We start from the raw sequence: 13,754 nt of genomic DNA on the forward strand, positions 1-13,754 counted from the left end.
AAATATTTGCTGCAGTGAACAATAACTGAAATGGATGCACCGTCTGCAAAACGTATACAAAGAAATCTAGTTTTCTTCAAGGAAAATATCACTCAGTTAAGTAAAGTAATGGACAAGTTAATCGAGACGGACTCTATACGTATGGAGGAAAAGGCGGAGATACTAACAGAAAAAAGTCTGGACACTCAATGTCATATTTTGCTAGAATTGTTGATGAAGCGCGGTGGATTTGATTCATTGATTGAAGCTCTGAAAATATCTGGGAACGGTCACGTGGCTGACAAAATACTGAAAACTGATGTTTGCTGTCGTAAAGGTATGAATAATCAAGACAACAAGTTCTTTAAGCGTTTGGGATTTGGGTACTTTCATGTCACTCAAGTTAGATAATATCATAACAACAACAAAAATCCACGTCATTTTGAACTCGGGTGGAAAATTGGCTCATTGACAATCATAACTCAACTTTTGAAATATATTTGTAGATAACAATATTGGAAATTTTGTGAAGTGTGCGGTTTCTCTTTTGTCATCAAACATTCTTTAACGACTTTGTATAGTTGAGGAATCTCGTCTATTTGTTATTTTTTTTAGTTCATTTTTCTCTAGCCTTTAATTTTTGTACGTTATTCTCTTTTAGGTAAAAAGTAAAATCACAAAAATACTGAACTCAGAGGAAAACTATTTGGAAAGTCCATAATCACATGGCAAATTCAAATAACAAAACGCATCAAAAACGAATGGAAAGAACTGTCATATTCCTGACTTGGTACAGGCATTTTCAAATGTAGAAAATGTGGATAAGTCACATGCATACCCTCCTAATTAAATAAAAATGATAGCAGATACATTTATTTACACGTCAAACAACTAAAAAAATAAATGCATTTTCGTTGTCCAAGCAATACTACACGTTTCATCAATATCTGAATATTCATTAGCTACAATGTATATACTAGTATGTTGTTAACTAAATCACAAAGATTGGTTTCGTTATTTAAAAAATAACCCCATGAATGGTTTTAATAACAAAAAACGTAATTGTGGACGTCGCTTATACATGTTCGTTTGTTATATTTTAGATAAAAATCAATTACAGGAAGAGGATACATTTTATGTGGTAAGCATATTAAAGTCAATTGAAACGAATGACGATTAAACCATTATGTTTATGCAATTCTTGAAACAATGCATGCATATATCAAATGCTTTAGTCTTCTACGCACGATTGTATTACTTTTTATGCACACATATCGTAGAATCGTAAAAAAAAACTCTCGGTCTGTTATGATGTGAAAATACGGCAGCTAAATAAATTGTCTTGTCGTAGTTTATCAGTTGTCACCTTATAGTAAACAATAAACAACAAAGCATGAATATTGAACACGTGTTTAAAATACTGCAGATTTTGGTTTAAAGAAAACGAGATAAAGAATAGTATCATTTAGTAACTGTAAAGCGAACAAACTATTATTAGAAGTTTGATACGTCTTTAAACTAAATCCAGATATTGCATGTGTACTGAATGATAGTGAAGTCTACGATACATGACTTTTTTATTAGTTATTCGTTGCTTTAATTTAGTTCACATTAATTGCGAGTAATCGTAGCTCTTTGCTTTATGATTTTTGTTATGAGGGATGTAAAAATATATACCCTGCAATGTCAAACATTTTGGACACCACCAGAATCTGTATATAGAACTAAGAAGATGTGGTGTCCAAGTCACAATGTGCAAGAAGTTAACAATTAAAGGTCAAAGTACAGTCTTCAACACGGAGTCTAGTTTGTTCTTGTGTTGTGCTGTTACACCACTGTCCAGGTTTAGGGATCAAGTGGCGCCTTGAGCCATTTTATTTTTTTGCGTTCAGCAGTTTACATTTTAGATCACACATTTAATTCAACAACCTGAATTTTACGAGTTTCATAAAAGAATTAGCAGCTGTTTTGAAATTTATTCTGAAAATGTACGCAGTCGTAGATACTTCGTGAATTCGAACACAAAAACGTGGTTGTTGTGTATTAATCAAATTATTGATCTTTTTTTGTGATCTTTTTCATAATGTAATAATAAAAACAATTTTATCTGCGTTGTAGTTTGATGACCGGAAGGAAGAAATAATTCAATTAATTAAAGAGAGAGAATTGGTCAAAATGAGGTACACTGCACTGTCTACTAAGTATAAGACGATCAAAACTGATAATAAAACCAAATCGGAGGATATACAAAGTTTGAACGAGGAAATCAATTCGTTACGGTGTCAGTTGGCAGAGGTTGAAGAGAAAGCTTCAAATATAAAAGACGAACTTAAAAAGCGAGACAAAGAAAAGGACAAACATGTCGAGCCCAGACCAAAGTTGTTTAAAGACCGAAAAGATGTTGGAATTGATGCGGTTGATGGTCCGCTGGAAGAGGTTCCGAACGATGTAAGGGATCAAGTTGATTCCGAAGGATTACTTTGCAGAATGGAAGAGCAGACTACCACAATTCAATTATTAACCGAAGAGGCGACACACTATAATAATTTGATCGCGACATTAGAAGACCAAATCGAAGAACTTAAAGCAACCGTAGATGAAAAGGATAAAGATATTATGACTCTCCGTAATAATGTTGGGAAACTACAAGTACATCTTCAAGCTGGGCGTCAAGAAAGAGAGAAGATGTCGGAAGAACTCCGCAAAGATATGGAAAACAATATGAAAATTCACGATGAAAGATTTGATCAAATAGACGACAAAATGGAGTATGTAATCAAACTACTTACAATTAACAGAAATTCACCGAGACAACTGGAAATCAATCCGATAAAATCTCCCAGAAACCAAAAACAAAACAAGTACAATAAAAAGTTTGGTCGTTAGGCATGATGGACCACATAATCGAGGGCCTAGAAGGATGGACCCCAACTACTTTTTACCAGTCGATTTGTATACCCCTTTTCTTTATTATATATTTTTTTTAAACAATATTCTATATTTTGTATTCTAATATGACGTCCTTATAACACATGCGCACGAACCTACTGTGTATATTAACGTTATTTCCATCGCTATCCTTTAAAATGTATACATTTAAGCAGCTAGCATAAATTTTTATTATATAATTTTATAAAACAACATATATTTACCCTGCTCATAGTTTTTAAACTTATCAAATATGGAAAGTAATGCACAAACTTCTCGGGGAGGAAACGGGAAAAGCCAAACATTTTTACAGTATTTTCGTACTCTTCGATTTATAAATTACTGTATTTGTCCTATTAGAATCGAAATAATTCCTTCGTATTATGCTCTATGCTCATTTTAACATGGGTAGGCCTTATATTTGACCACATTTTACACCTCGCTAACGTTCAGTGTAAAATATCGACAAATATAATGCCTACCCATGTTAAAATGAGCATAGAGCAAGACCTGAAGGATTTATTTCTTAGTTATTTTTGATAATTGGTCTCTATTCTTTATTTGTTGCCCTCTTTTCTGCACCTTTTGCGTATTATTTTTTATTATTCAAAAATTCATACATACCTTCACCAATAATGTTGTTTAAGGAATTACTGTTATATTTGTTTCTGTCTATGTTCAGTTTAATATATAGAGCTTGTTAATTACTTGAAAAATAAATGCCACTTCTTTGATGTTATTTCGAATATATGGTTTCTGTATACTTCCCCCTGTAATAATTGTTATATTAGGTACTTCATGTTAAGTGAAGGTCACATCCAGTCTCTTTTGATAGGTTTATGTAATATGTATGCATATTCAAAAAAAAATTACTATATAATACTAAACATTCACATAGTTTCGAACAAGATACTAATAAAGAGCTTCTGTTGTATTGGTTTCTATGTACTTTTCCAAGGGCTAAAATGGCTTCTTCCGATTCCTCAAGGTCATTTACGGGTGATATTTATCAATGTTTCAACCAACAGTTTGCAAAAAAATAAATATGGCGTAAGCATGTACTATGTTGGTGAAATAATCAATTGACAATTGAATCATTTCAGGAACAATAACTCCTAAAAGATTTTATTGGATTGTTTTAAACTAATTGGATAATATCTTCAGTCCAATGAGGAAAGCATTTGGTTCTTTGTAAATATATCTTTAAGAGTGTCACACGAGATCTCGGAACATTGAAAAGTCAAAACATACAAGATGATATTATCCTTTTACCCTGACCTCAATTTCATTTTTATTAATTTTACCAGGATTTTACTCACCCTTCATGTGATATTTGACATAACTTTTGTCAAATTCAGAAGGGGAAATAACTGTAATATGGAGTCTTCGAATTGATTTCGTTAAAATTTGTAAAACTTTTCTTTGGATAACGAGCAATAAGGTTAATTAAATATGGCGCTTTCTTTTACGGTTACGGAAGAGATGTCAGAACAATGAAAAGTCAAAATTTAGAACTTGGTCAATATTTATATCACATATATCAAGCATGTACTGATAATGTAAAGTGCATTATCGCTATTTTGTGCATTTTTCCATTGATCTTTTTTGTGATAATTTCATATCATGCTTCTCGCTTGAGATGGAAAAACTATCGCTAAAAAATAAGGAGGCCACGTGGCGTTGCTAACGAAATTGACATGAAATTGACAACGTCTTCATAGGTAAAAAAGCGATAAACAGATTATCATTGGTCATCTCAACTCGATTGCTTTTCTCACTTTCGCTGTACCAGCTCAAGCGAGAAAATCAATCTCGTTGAGATGATCAACGATAATCTATAATACACACATGTACATACAGGAACAATTGTTTTATTTCATCTAGTTGTTTGTCTTGTCTTTGTTTCTTTTGTTTATTTGTTTGTTATAGTTTTCTATTTTTCTTTTACTGTTTGTATTGTTGTAAAATTTTGTTTATTATTTATTTATTTATTAAAGAATAGTTTTATATTAACATTCCTTACTTTTTAAGTATTGTTTTGATTTTGTTATAGTTGGGGTTCTGACGACTTTTTGCTAATGTTAATCTTATGGGGGAAAAGTAGCCTCCTGAGAGGTAGCCTCCCGAGGTGAGGCCAATTTTTATGACGTCATTTTTAGGAATAACGACACAAAGAAACAAACACAGAGCCAGTGAACCATATCCATAGAGCAATTATGCATATCCACCGCCGCCACGATCCAACTACTTAGGTAGTTCGTGTTTGGCTTGACCAAAGCAATTATGTTTTTTATCTGTGAGGTCAACTGTCAAATGTGATTTTTTTTCTACATTTCATTTTTGTGTAGACTGGTCTGATGACTTACAAAGGACGACCTCGTAAACACATCAATACTTTTCATTATTTCATTCATTTATTATTCTCAACTCAAACATATATATACTGTATTGGTTTTTCTATTTGTTTTGCTATTCGTTCGTAAGGTGAGCCGATTTCTTCTGTATTTGTTAGTTGTCTAATATGCTCTTCAACTTTTTTACTTGCTTGGCGTAATAAATATTTTGATATGAGCGTCACTGATGAGTCTATGTAGACGAAACGTGCGTCTGGCGTACTAAATTATAATCCTGTTGCCTTTGATAACTAATTGCAATCATACCATTTTTCCTAATTTCTATGTTAATTTTATTTCCTTTTAGGTTTATATTTCTTTAAACCCATAATGTTATTGACATGTATTGTATTACTCGTACGTATTACGGTTAAATTGGCATATTGATATTTATCAACCAACTAAGTCCATTATAGCCATTAATGGCTGGTTATTAAAAATTACTTATTTTCTGTAATGGCCCTGTTTTTCTGTAATTACCATGTTTTTTTTCTGTAATGGCCCTGTTGTTTTCTGTAATGGACCTGTATTAATGCCCAGTTTGTCTGTATTAAGCCAAGTTAGGGTCTTTGTTGATCTTTGATAAAGTTAATAACAATAAGTTGTAAAGAGTATAATACCTTTTTGTATTTTATTTTATTTAGTAACCATATACAGGGATCACTGTTCATCCAGTTTTCAACACATAACTTCTTTCAACTTAATATCTTGGATATTTGGTATATTTAAAAGCTTTATCATGGTGAAGTACACATATTTTTTTTCAAACTAAACTGTCTTTAAAAGAGTGAAGAGTAAACCAAATTGGCAGCAACACATACACTGTTGTTCAGTTGGTGAATAAATGTATTAAACATTGGATGTTTTTATAAGGCCTTTTTATATGTCCTCGGTCAGTAATAATGGCCTCGGATGTCTATACTGGCCCTCGGCGTTGCCTGGAGCCATTACAGACTTCCTCGACTATTGTTACAGACCTTGGACACATAAAAGGGCCATTATAAAAACACCTACATGTATTCATTAATACTATAGTACATGCTGGTTGTTAAAGTAGTTTTTTCACAATTACAGTGTTAATATGTTAATCATAAGGAGAACCTAACGGTTGTTGTTTGTTAGATGAATTATATGTTTTAATTGTCAAATTAATTTGGCTTAACTCCTGTCCTTATACGCTATTGGCAAAAATATCCTAATTTCACCCAGTACGTTTGGGGTACGGAATGTATACAAGTACGCAACCAGTTCGATCAACATAGGGACATTAAACATGATGCCTAGTGTAGATAGAGTACACTCTGTGTGATTACCATACGACGACTCTTTAAGGGGATCGTAGAAGGGCCTTTAAATTTGCTAGGCAAAATGTGTGTCCCTATTCAATTTACCTTTATATCCCAGTAGCAGTTAAAATTTCACCGACCTTTATCAATTATGGCCTCTATAGTACAGAACCATTATTGAATTTATTGTTTTTTGTTCTCGTCCTTAACATGCATGAAATATTATTCACTGGACGTTAGGCAACCAACAATCCACCAATCATTCCTTTGCAATCTTTAAATAAGGTTTGGTTTAATAATTTGTAATCTGTGGAGGATTTTCAGTAAAAGTTGTGAAAAGAAAACATGGGAAAACAAGGCCGTATATTGACCTGTAATGGTTTACCTTTTTTTTAAATTGTTATTTGGATGGAGAGTTGTCTCATTGGCACTCACACCACATCTCCCCACATAGATGTAAAAATTTCACATAGAAAAGAAAAAAGAACAAAAATATTGCAGTGTGAATGCAGAATGAAAGAGTGTAAAACTATTCAAACGGGAAAACCAACGATCTAATATGTTCATTATAATAATAATTTTCTGATAAACACCCGGCAGTTAATTTACACATGATATATAATTTTTATGTAATTTGAAGCAAAATTGTATACCATAATACGCCAACTAAAATACTTCTACCAGTAAAACGTTCGTGCACAAATCTAATTTACTTTCTCTTCTTTCTTATCCGTTCATCTCAAACATTTTCAATACTCATAAATGTATTCAAAATTTGTTAATTTGACATTATTATGACAAGTTTACAACAAATAAACTAAATAATGAATAATTAAAGATTATAATAACATTTAAAGACAAAGCACGGTACAATTGATAGAAAAACATCACAAAAGAAAATAAGAGTTCTATGTCCTTTACAAACCGGACAACATTCAGTTCCTTTATTAATATTCTCAAACTGCTTATTGTTATCTAGCTAATGAAAAAGGATATTTGCCAAATTTGACAAAAAAGTCCTCAGCGCTAAAACACTTTGTTTGACGTTTATTTCAGATTTTAATTAGTATAGAACGTAGTTTCACACAAGTTGTAGTAGAATTTTCGAAACACTTTGTTTACTTTAGTTTAGGTTTTAATTGTTGCAGAACGAAGTTGAAATCGAAGTGAAATTTGTTTTTTTCAAAATGGATCCATGTCTGTCCAAGAAAATAACGAAAAATTGTGATTTTATCGAAAATAATCTCGTCCGCTTGTCTAAAGTTGTAGACAAATTAATGGAAGATGAGATCCTAACACTTGTGGACAAGACAAACATTCTCTCAGCACCATCAAAGATGACTCAGATTAACATCTTACTGGAGAAGCTTATCAATGTCGGCGGCACAGCCTTCACCTCTTTTGTAGAATCGTTGAATGCCACCGGAAACGAACGTATAGCAGATCAGATACTACAGACAGATTCGTCGGGTGAGTAAAAAAGCAACTGTTCTAAGTCAGCAATCTGATGTTCAGTAGTTGTTGTCTCTTTGTGTGGTTCATAAGTGTTTCTCGTTTCTAGTTTTTTGTTTAGATCGTTGGTTTTCCCGTTTGAATGGTTTTACACGAGTAGTTGTTGGGCCCCTTTATAGCTTGCTGTTCAGTAAGAGCCTAAACTTCGTGTTGAATACCGTATCTTAACCTACAATGGTTACATTTATATAATTGTTACTTGGGTACTAGTTAGTTGCCTCATTTGCACTTATATATCTATGTTAGAAGCAGCAATCAATCACTGTATGTGTATGTGCCTGTTTTGGTCTCTTGTGGAGAGCTGTCTTATTGGCAATCATACCACATCCTCGGCTCTTTATATGACGGTTGTATTTGTAGTGATTCTTGTTAAAATTCTTACAGTGACTTTGAGACGAAGAACAACAATAATGAAAGCGTTGTTCTTTTGCTTTTTTGGTGTTTTTTTTTTGTGAGTTTTTTTGCTGTTCATTTGTACATTCAAATTATTGCTTTTAATTGAGCTTATTTCAATTGTATCTTCATGTCAAGATGACAGAATCGTACAGCATATTTTCTCTATTTTCTCCTGCAATATTTTTTTTAACATTCATAGTAAATTATTATTGTGCGTTTTTGAATAATAAAAAAAAACAGCATATGATTGCATTGCATCTCTCAACCATTGCTGGACTTCGGCTGTCATTTTAACTCTGTGCTCGGGTTCTTGTCTCTTTGATGCATTCCGTATATCCATTCTCTATTTCATATGTTATGTAAAAAAAAATGTAGAAAAAATATCGATCTTCTGAGAAATATTTGATATTAAACCATCGTTTATAAGATTATGTATTTCATATTGCAGAGGACACAGCCATGTCAAGAGAGGAGACTTCGTTCAGTGATAGCACGGTAAGTTGAATGATTACTATTATAGCAAGTTAGATGGCTCGTGAAAAGCGAAAAAAAACAACAAATTTAAGTACATGTAACAATGATACCATTAACGTAAATACGAGACTTGGTGTCAATAAAAATCTTGTCTATATCTTATGAAGCATTAATGCTGTACTGCTCAGCCAAAGCGTAATTTTTTAGTATAAATTTGTATAATTGGTGTGTTGCTAATAATTTCAATATAGAGATGTATATAGTCTGACACATTCTGTCTAATAACCTTTTCTAAATAAAACAATCTCTTTATTCTTAATCGTTTCAAATTATAATGTATTGCCCGAAACGAAATTGTTAGGGTTGCTAGCTAGATTATAATATTTACCTTTTTAGTTCGAGTGCTAAAGTGTCACCCTTTCTTGATTAATTGTTTCAGTCTTGTTTTGCGTTTTTCGTTTATTTATACACAGATTAGATCGTTGGTTTTCCTGTTTGAATTGTTTTCAATTGCGATTTTGGGGCTCTCTATAGCTCTTTATAGCTTGCTGTGCGGTGTGAACCAAGAATCCGTGTTGAATATAAAAATGAAGATGTGGTATGATTGTCAATGCGACAACTGTCCACAAGAGACCAAAATGACACAGACATAATCACATTAACAACTATATATAGGTAACCGTACGGCCAAAGCTCATACCGTATAGTCAGCTTTAAAAGGTCCCGATATAACAATGTAAAACAACGAAAAAACTAACGGCCTTATTAATGTACAACAAAATGAACGAAAAACAAATATGTAACACTTAAAAAAAACCGACAACCACTAAATTACAGGCTTACTTTGACATATAAGTGTTTACTTTTTACACATTGAGACGTGGATGGAGAGTTGTCTCATTGGCACTCATACTACATCTTATTTCTATTGTAGACCTTTCAAAGGTTGAATTAATTATTAGCGAAATATATAAGAGGAAAATTCAAACGCATTAATCGAAAAAAAAAAAACCAAAACAAAACGACAACACCATGGCTTAAAAAGAAAAGGACAAACAGACAAATACATGTATTAGTGCACAAGATACAACATGGAAAACTTAAAACTTAGCAACAAGAACCCCCCTTAAAACTTAGGGTGATATCAGGTGCTCAGGAAGGGTAAACTTTTCGTCAAGGAATAACGCATTATTCATATCAAGGTGTTTTTTGTTACTTTTAGGCAGCAGCTTTCTAATACACAAAACATGAAAATATATTTATTTCAGTCTGGTGACTTCCGGGAAGACGAAATACTCCATCTTTATAAAGAAAAGCAGATGTATAAAGTGAAGCTGTCTGACATGACAACTAACTACAAGCAGCTCCAGTCAGAACTGACCGTCAAGGAACATAACATAGAATGTCTGAACAAAGAGATACACAAACTACAGATCGACCTTGAGGAGAACAGGAAGGGGTTGTTAGAGAACAGTTTCGACGCATTGGAAGGCGACATATTCCGCAGGATAAATACCGGTGCAAATACCAGGGAACTGATGAGAAAGGTATTGAAAATTCATCATTTATCGCGTCACGTGTTTGATGTCAAATATTTCCTATAATTGTAAAAAAACGAAATTCAAAGAAATAAATTTAGAAGAACACGTTATAATCACTACCATATATGAGTTTTCTGTTTTAATATAGAATAAATAGGTATGATACTTGCATAAAATATATAGCCTTTAATGAAATTTGATTGATTACCCAGTGAACAGATTTAAGCTGTGTAAAAAAAATATGAAGTTTTATATGACTTTGTTTTCTTTGTTGCAGCAAATGAAAATTATTGGTTCGGCCGTCGTCATAAGGGATATGGGCTCATAGAATATAAAACACTGACTGGATATACGATTTCTTATTTCCTTCGTTTTTGTCCTTAATTAACGACCCCCTCATTAACATACAATACACCCCTATTCCGGTTCACTTGAACCGCGTTCATCTTCAGTTTTAAAATGTCCGTCTTAAGTATTCGCATCTTTTACAAAAAACAATTTAATAGTCTTCGGTCTAAGGTTTCGTTATCTCATTATGGCATGTTTGATCTGTATTACTTCAAACATTCATTAATTTGCTCGGTTATTTAGAACAGTATGCGATATTTTACGAAAGAAGAACAACACAATATGTTGATGGTTAGTCGTGCACCCTAATCTATCCTCTTGGCGACTGTCGAGCAGTGCGCCAGAATCTCAGGCTTATTGTGTATACGTATTTAGATGTAACCAATGAGACAATAACCCAACAACAATCATTTTTATTCGCAAGTTAATCAAGTTACAAATTAAACGTGTGTTTCAGGTACGTGACCTACAGTTAGCGTTAGACGAAAAGGAGGAAAAGGTTAACAACTTGCAAAAGGATTTAGATTACTACAGAAGCCAGCTCGACATTGTAGAAAAACAAGTTAAGAAACAGAAAGACGACAACAGTGAAAAGGATACTAGAATAATGATACTTAGAAACCAGGTATTTACTAAATACAAGAGACGAAAGATACCAGACGGACAATCAAACTCATAAATCGAAAAAAAACTGCAAACGCTATGACTAAAAATGAAAAAGACAAACAGGCACACAACAGCACACACGACACAACATAGAAAACTTTAGAATAAGCAACACGAAACCAACCAAAAAACTAGGGGTTATCTCAGGTGCTCCGGAAGGGTAAGCAGATCCTGCTTCACATGTGGCACCCGTCGTGTTGCTCATGTTATAAGTAATTCGATAAATAGTCTAATTCGGTAGTTCACATTCATAAAACGGGAAACGGATTGTAGTTACGACGTAAGGAACATATCCGATTTCATCTGTGATAGGGAAAGTACAAAACAAATTATCCTTTTCTTTTATAAAGCTCACATTGAATTGGCATGGCGTGAACAACGAAGAACAAAGACCTATAGACCTAATAGATATATCTACGTCATTTTGTAATCATACCACATCTCCTTGGTTTATTTGCAAAAGGACAGACAATCATAATGGTCCACTTGTCTTTAATTTACGTGCACTGTCCAATCAAAAGAGACACAAGGACTATAGTACATACAGTACACTAATGCGACTTTCACAAGTGTTGTGAATGGTTGACAAAGTCGTTTTTTACAAACATTTGTTTTCTTATTTAACTGAAAATGATTGCATTCTCTGTTTTACTTCTTTATATAGACGGGATGATTTGAAGCTTGATGTGTGATATAATGTAATGAGCATTTGACATGACACCGCTCCATTTCTACTTTAGTTTTCGCTATAATTGTTTTCAAAGGAGATTTAAATTGACTTTAAATAAATAGGTTTCCGAAGCATTTAAAAATATGAAAAATATTAAAAAACTACATGCAATGTAACTTTTCAACGAGGTAGTTTATTTCAATTTTAAAACAGTTAAATGCATGTACACAGAACACGAGAAATCACTTTTGCAACTCGTTTGTTACTCCTATCAAACTTTTTTTTCAACTTTTTAAAATTATTGCGTATTCTTATAGGTAGGGAAACTCCAGAACTACCTACAAGCCAGTAAACAGAACCTATCACGGATCAATAACGAACAAAAACGCATAATGGACCAGTGGAATAAAGAACAGCTGGAACGCTTTAAAGAGATGGAAAACAAGATGGAGGGCGGGAAGAAAGACAACTCCAAGCGATTTAATACACTGGAAGACAAGATAGATATCTTGATAAAGATGATGTCAGCGCAAGGACCTGCAATACCGAATCTGGTTAAGAGTGTTGAAAAAAGCAAACCTTCCGTAAAAAGTCATAAAGATGCGTATGGAAAAAAAGGAAAATCTAATCGATATAAGAACTAAATCAAATATTGAAAAATCTTTCAACCCTTAGGGATTTGTAAAGATGGTTTTCTTTTACTGAACTATTTTATAGTCGTCTTCTCTCCCTTTTTTTTACAGCTACAAATTCGTGTTCTCAACAATTGTAAGAAATATGACAATTGTACATGTATGTTATGTGTCGACAGTTTTCATCAAAACATTGCTAGTTTTGTTGAATTTTTTATTACACCTACGATAGAAGGGGGCATTATGTTTTCCGGTCCGTTCGTCTGTTCGTCCGTTCGTCCATCCGTCTGTCCCGCTTCAGGTTAAAGTTTTTGTCAAGGTAGTTTTTGATCAAGTTGAAGTCCAATCGACTTCAAACTTAGGACACATGTTCCCTATGATATGATCTTTCTAATTTTAATGCCAAATTAGAGTTTTAACCCCAATGTCACGGTCCACTGAACATGGGAAATGATAGTGCGAGTGGGGCATTCGTGTACTGGGGACACATTCTTGTTTATTAGTCTTTAACTAATAGTTAAAATTATGTCCTTTATCAATAATAATAAAGATTAACTTACACATCTGTAATGTTTTTTTGTTGTTTTATTATCATTTTATTTTAGTGTTATCTAATGTTAGCCAAAAGTTGGCGGTCTTGGCTACATTTCTCTTCTTCAAATACCAACGTTTTTAGATGGTCTTGATTCACTTTTATATTTCAAATACTAGTTGCTTGAATTTTATCGGGAACCAGAAAAAGGAATGAGTTACCCGACGTCATAGAACTAAAGAATATTGTTCAGAGGCCAGTTGTATTGACGAAAGTAGAAGACCTTTATACGACGTATCTTACATACATAAATATGCGTAATCTTCTACAGTTTTTGTCTGGCATATATCCTTGTTCTCATTTGTATAGTTGAGCGACTAAGAATTCAAGGCGTAAG

The 13,754-nt window shown here is 33.1% G+C and overlaps 2 protein-coding genes across 2 annotated transcripts; both read left to right on the top strand.

The window, feature by feature from the left end:
* Nucleotides 1–2,865, top strand: LOC134717552 (microtubule cross-linking factor 3-like). Its single transcript, XM_063580042.1, has 3 exons — nt 1–316; nt 1,083–1,120; nt 2,098–2,865. Exons 1-3 carry the CDS (start codon nt 31–33, stop codon nt 2,863–2,865), a joined length of 1,092 nt encoding a protein of 363 aa, XP_063436112.1. The 5' UTR covers nt 1–30.
* A 4,814-nt stretch (nt 2,866–7,679) lies between these two features.
* Nucleotides 7,680–13,364, top strand: LOC134718499 (myosin heavy chain, clone 203-like). Its single transcript, XM_063581074.1, has 5 exons — nt 7,680–8,056; nt 8,943–8,989; nt 10,237–10,515; nt 11,315–11,482; nt 12,511–13,364. The coding sequence occupies exons 1-5, from the start codon at nt 7,774–7,776 to the stop codon at nt 12,835–12,837; spliced, it is 1,104 nt and encodes a 367-aa protein (XP_063437144.1). The 5' UTR covers nt 7,680–7,773; the 3' UTR covers nt 12,838–13,364.
* The last annotated feature ends 390 nt before the right edge of the window (nt 13,365–13,754 follow it).

The sequence above is a fragment of the Mytilus trossulus genome, chromosome 5 (assembly GCF_036588685.1).
Source record: "Mytilus trossulus isolate FHL-02 chromosome 5, PNRI_Mtr1.1.1.hap1, whole genome shotgun sequence".
Classification (NCBI taxonomy): domain Eukaryota; kingdom Metazoa; phylum Mollusca; class Bivalvia; order Mytilida; family Mytilidae; genus Mytilus; species Mytilus trossulus.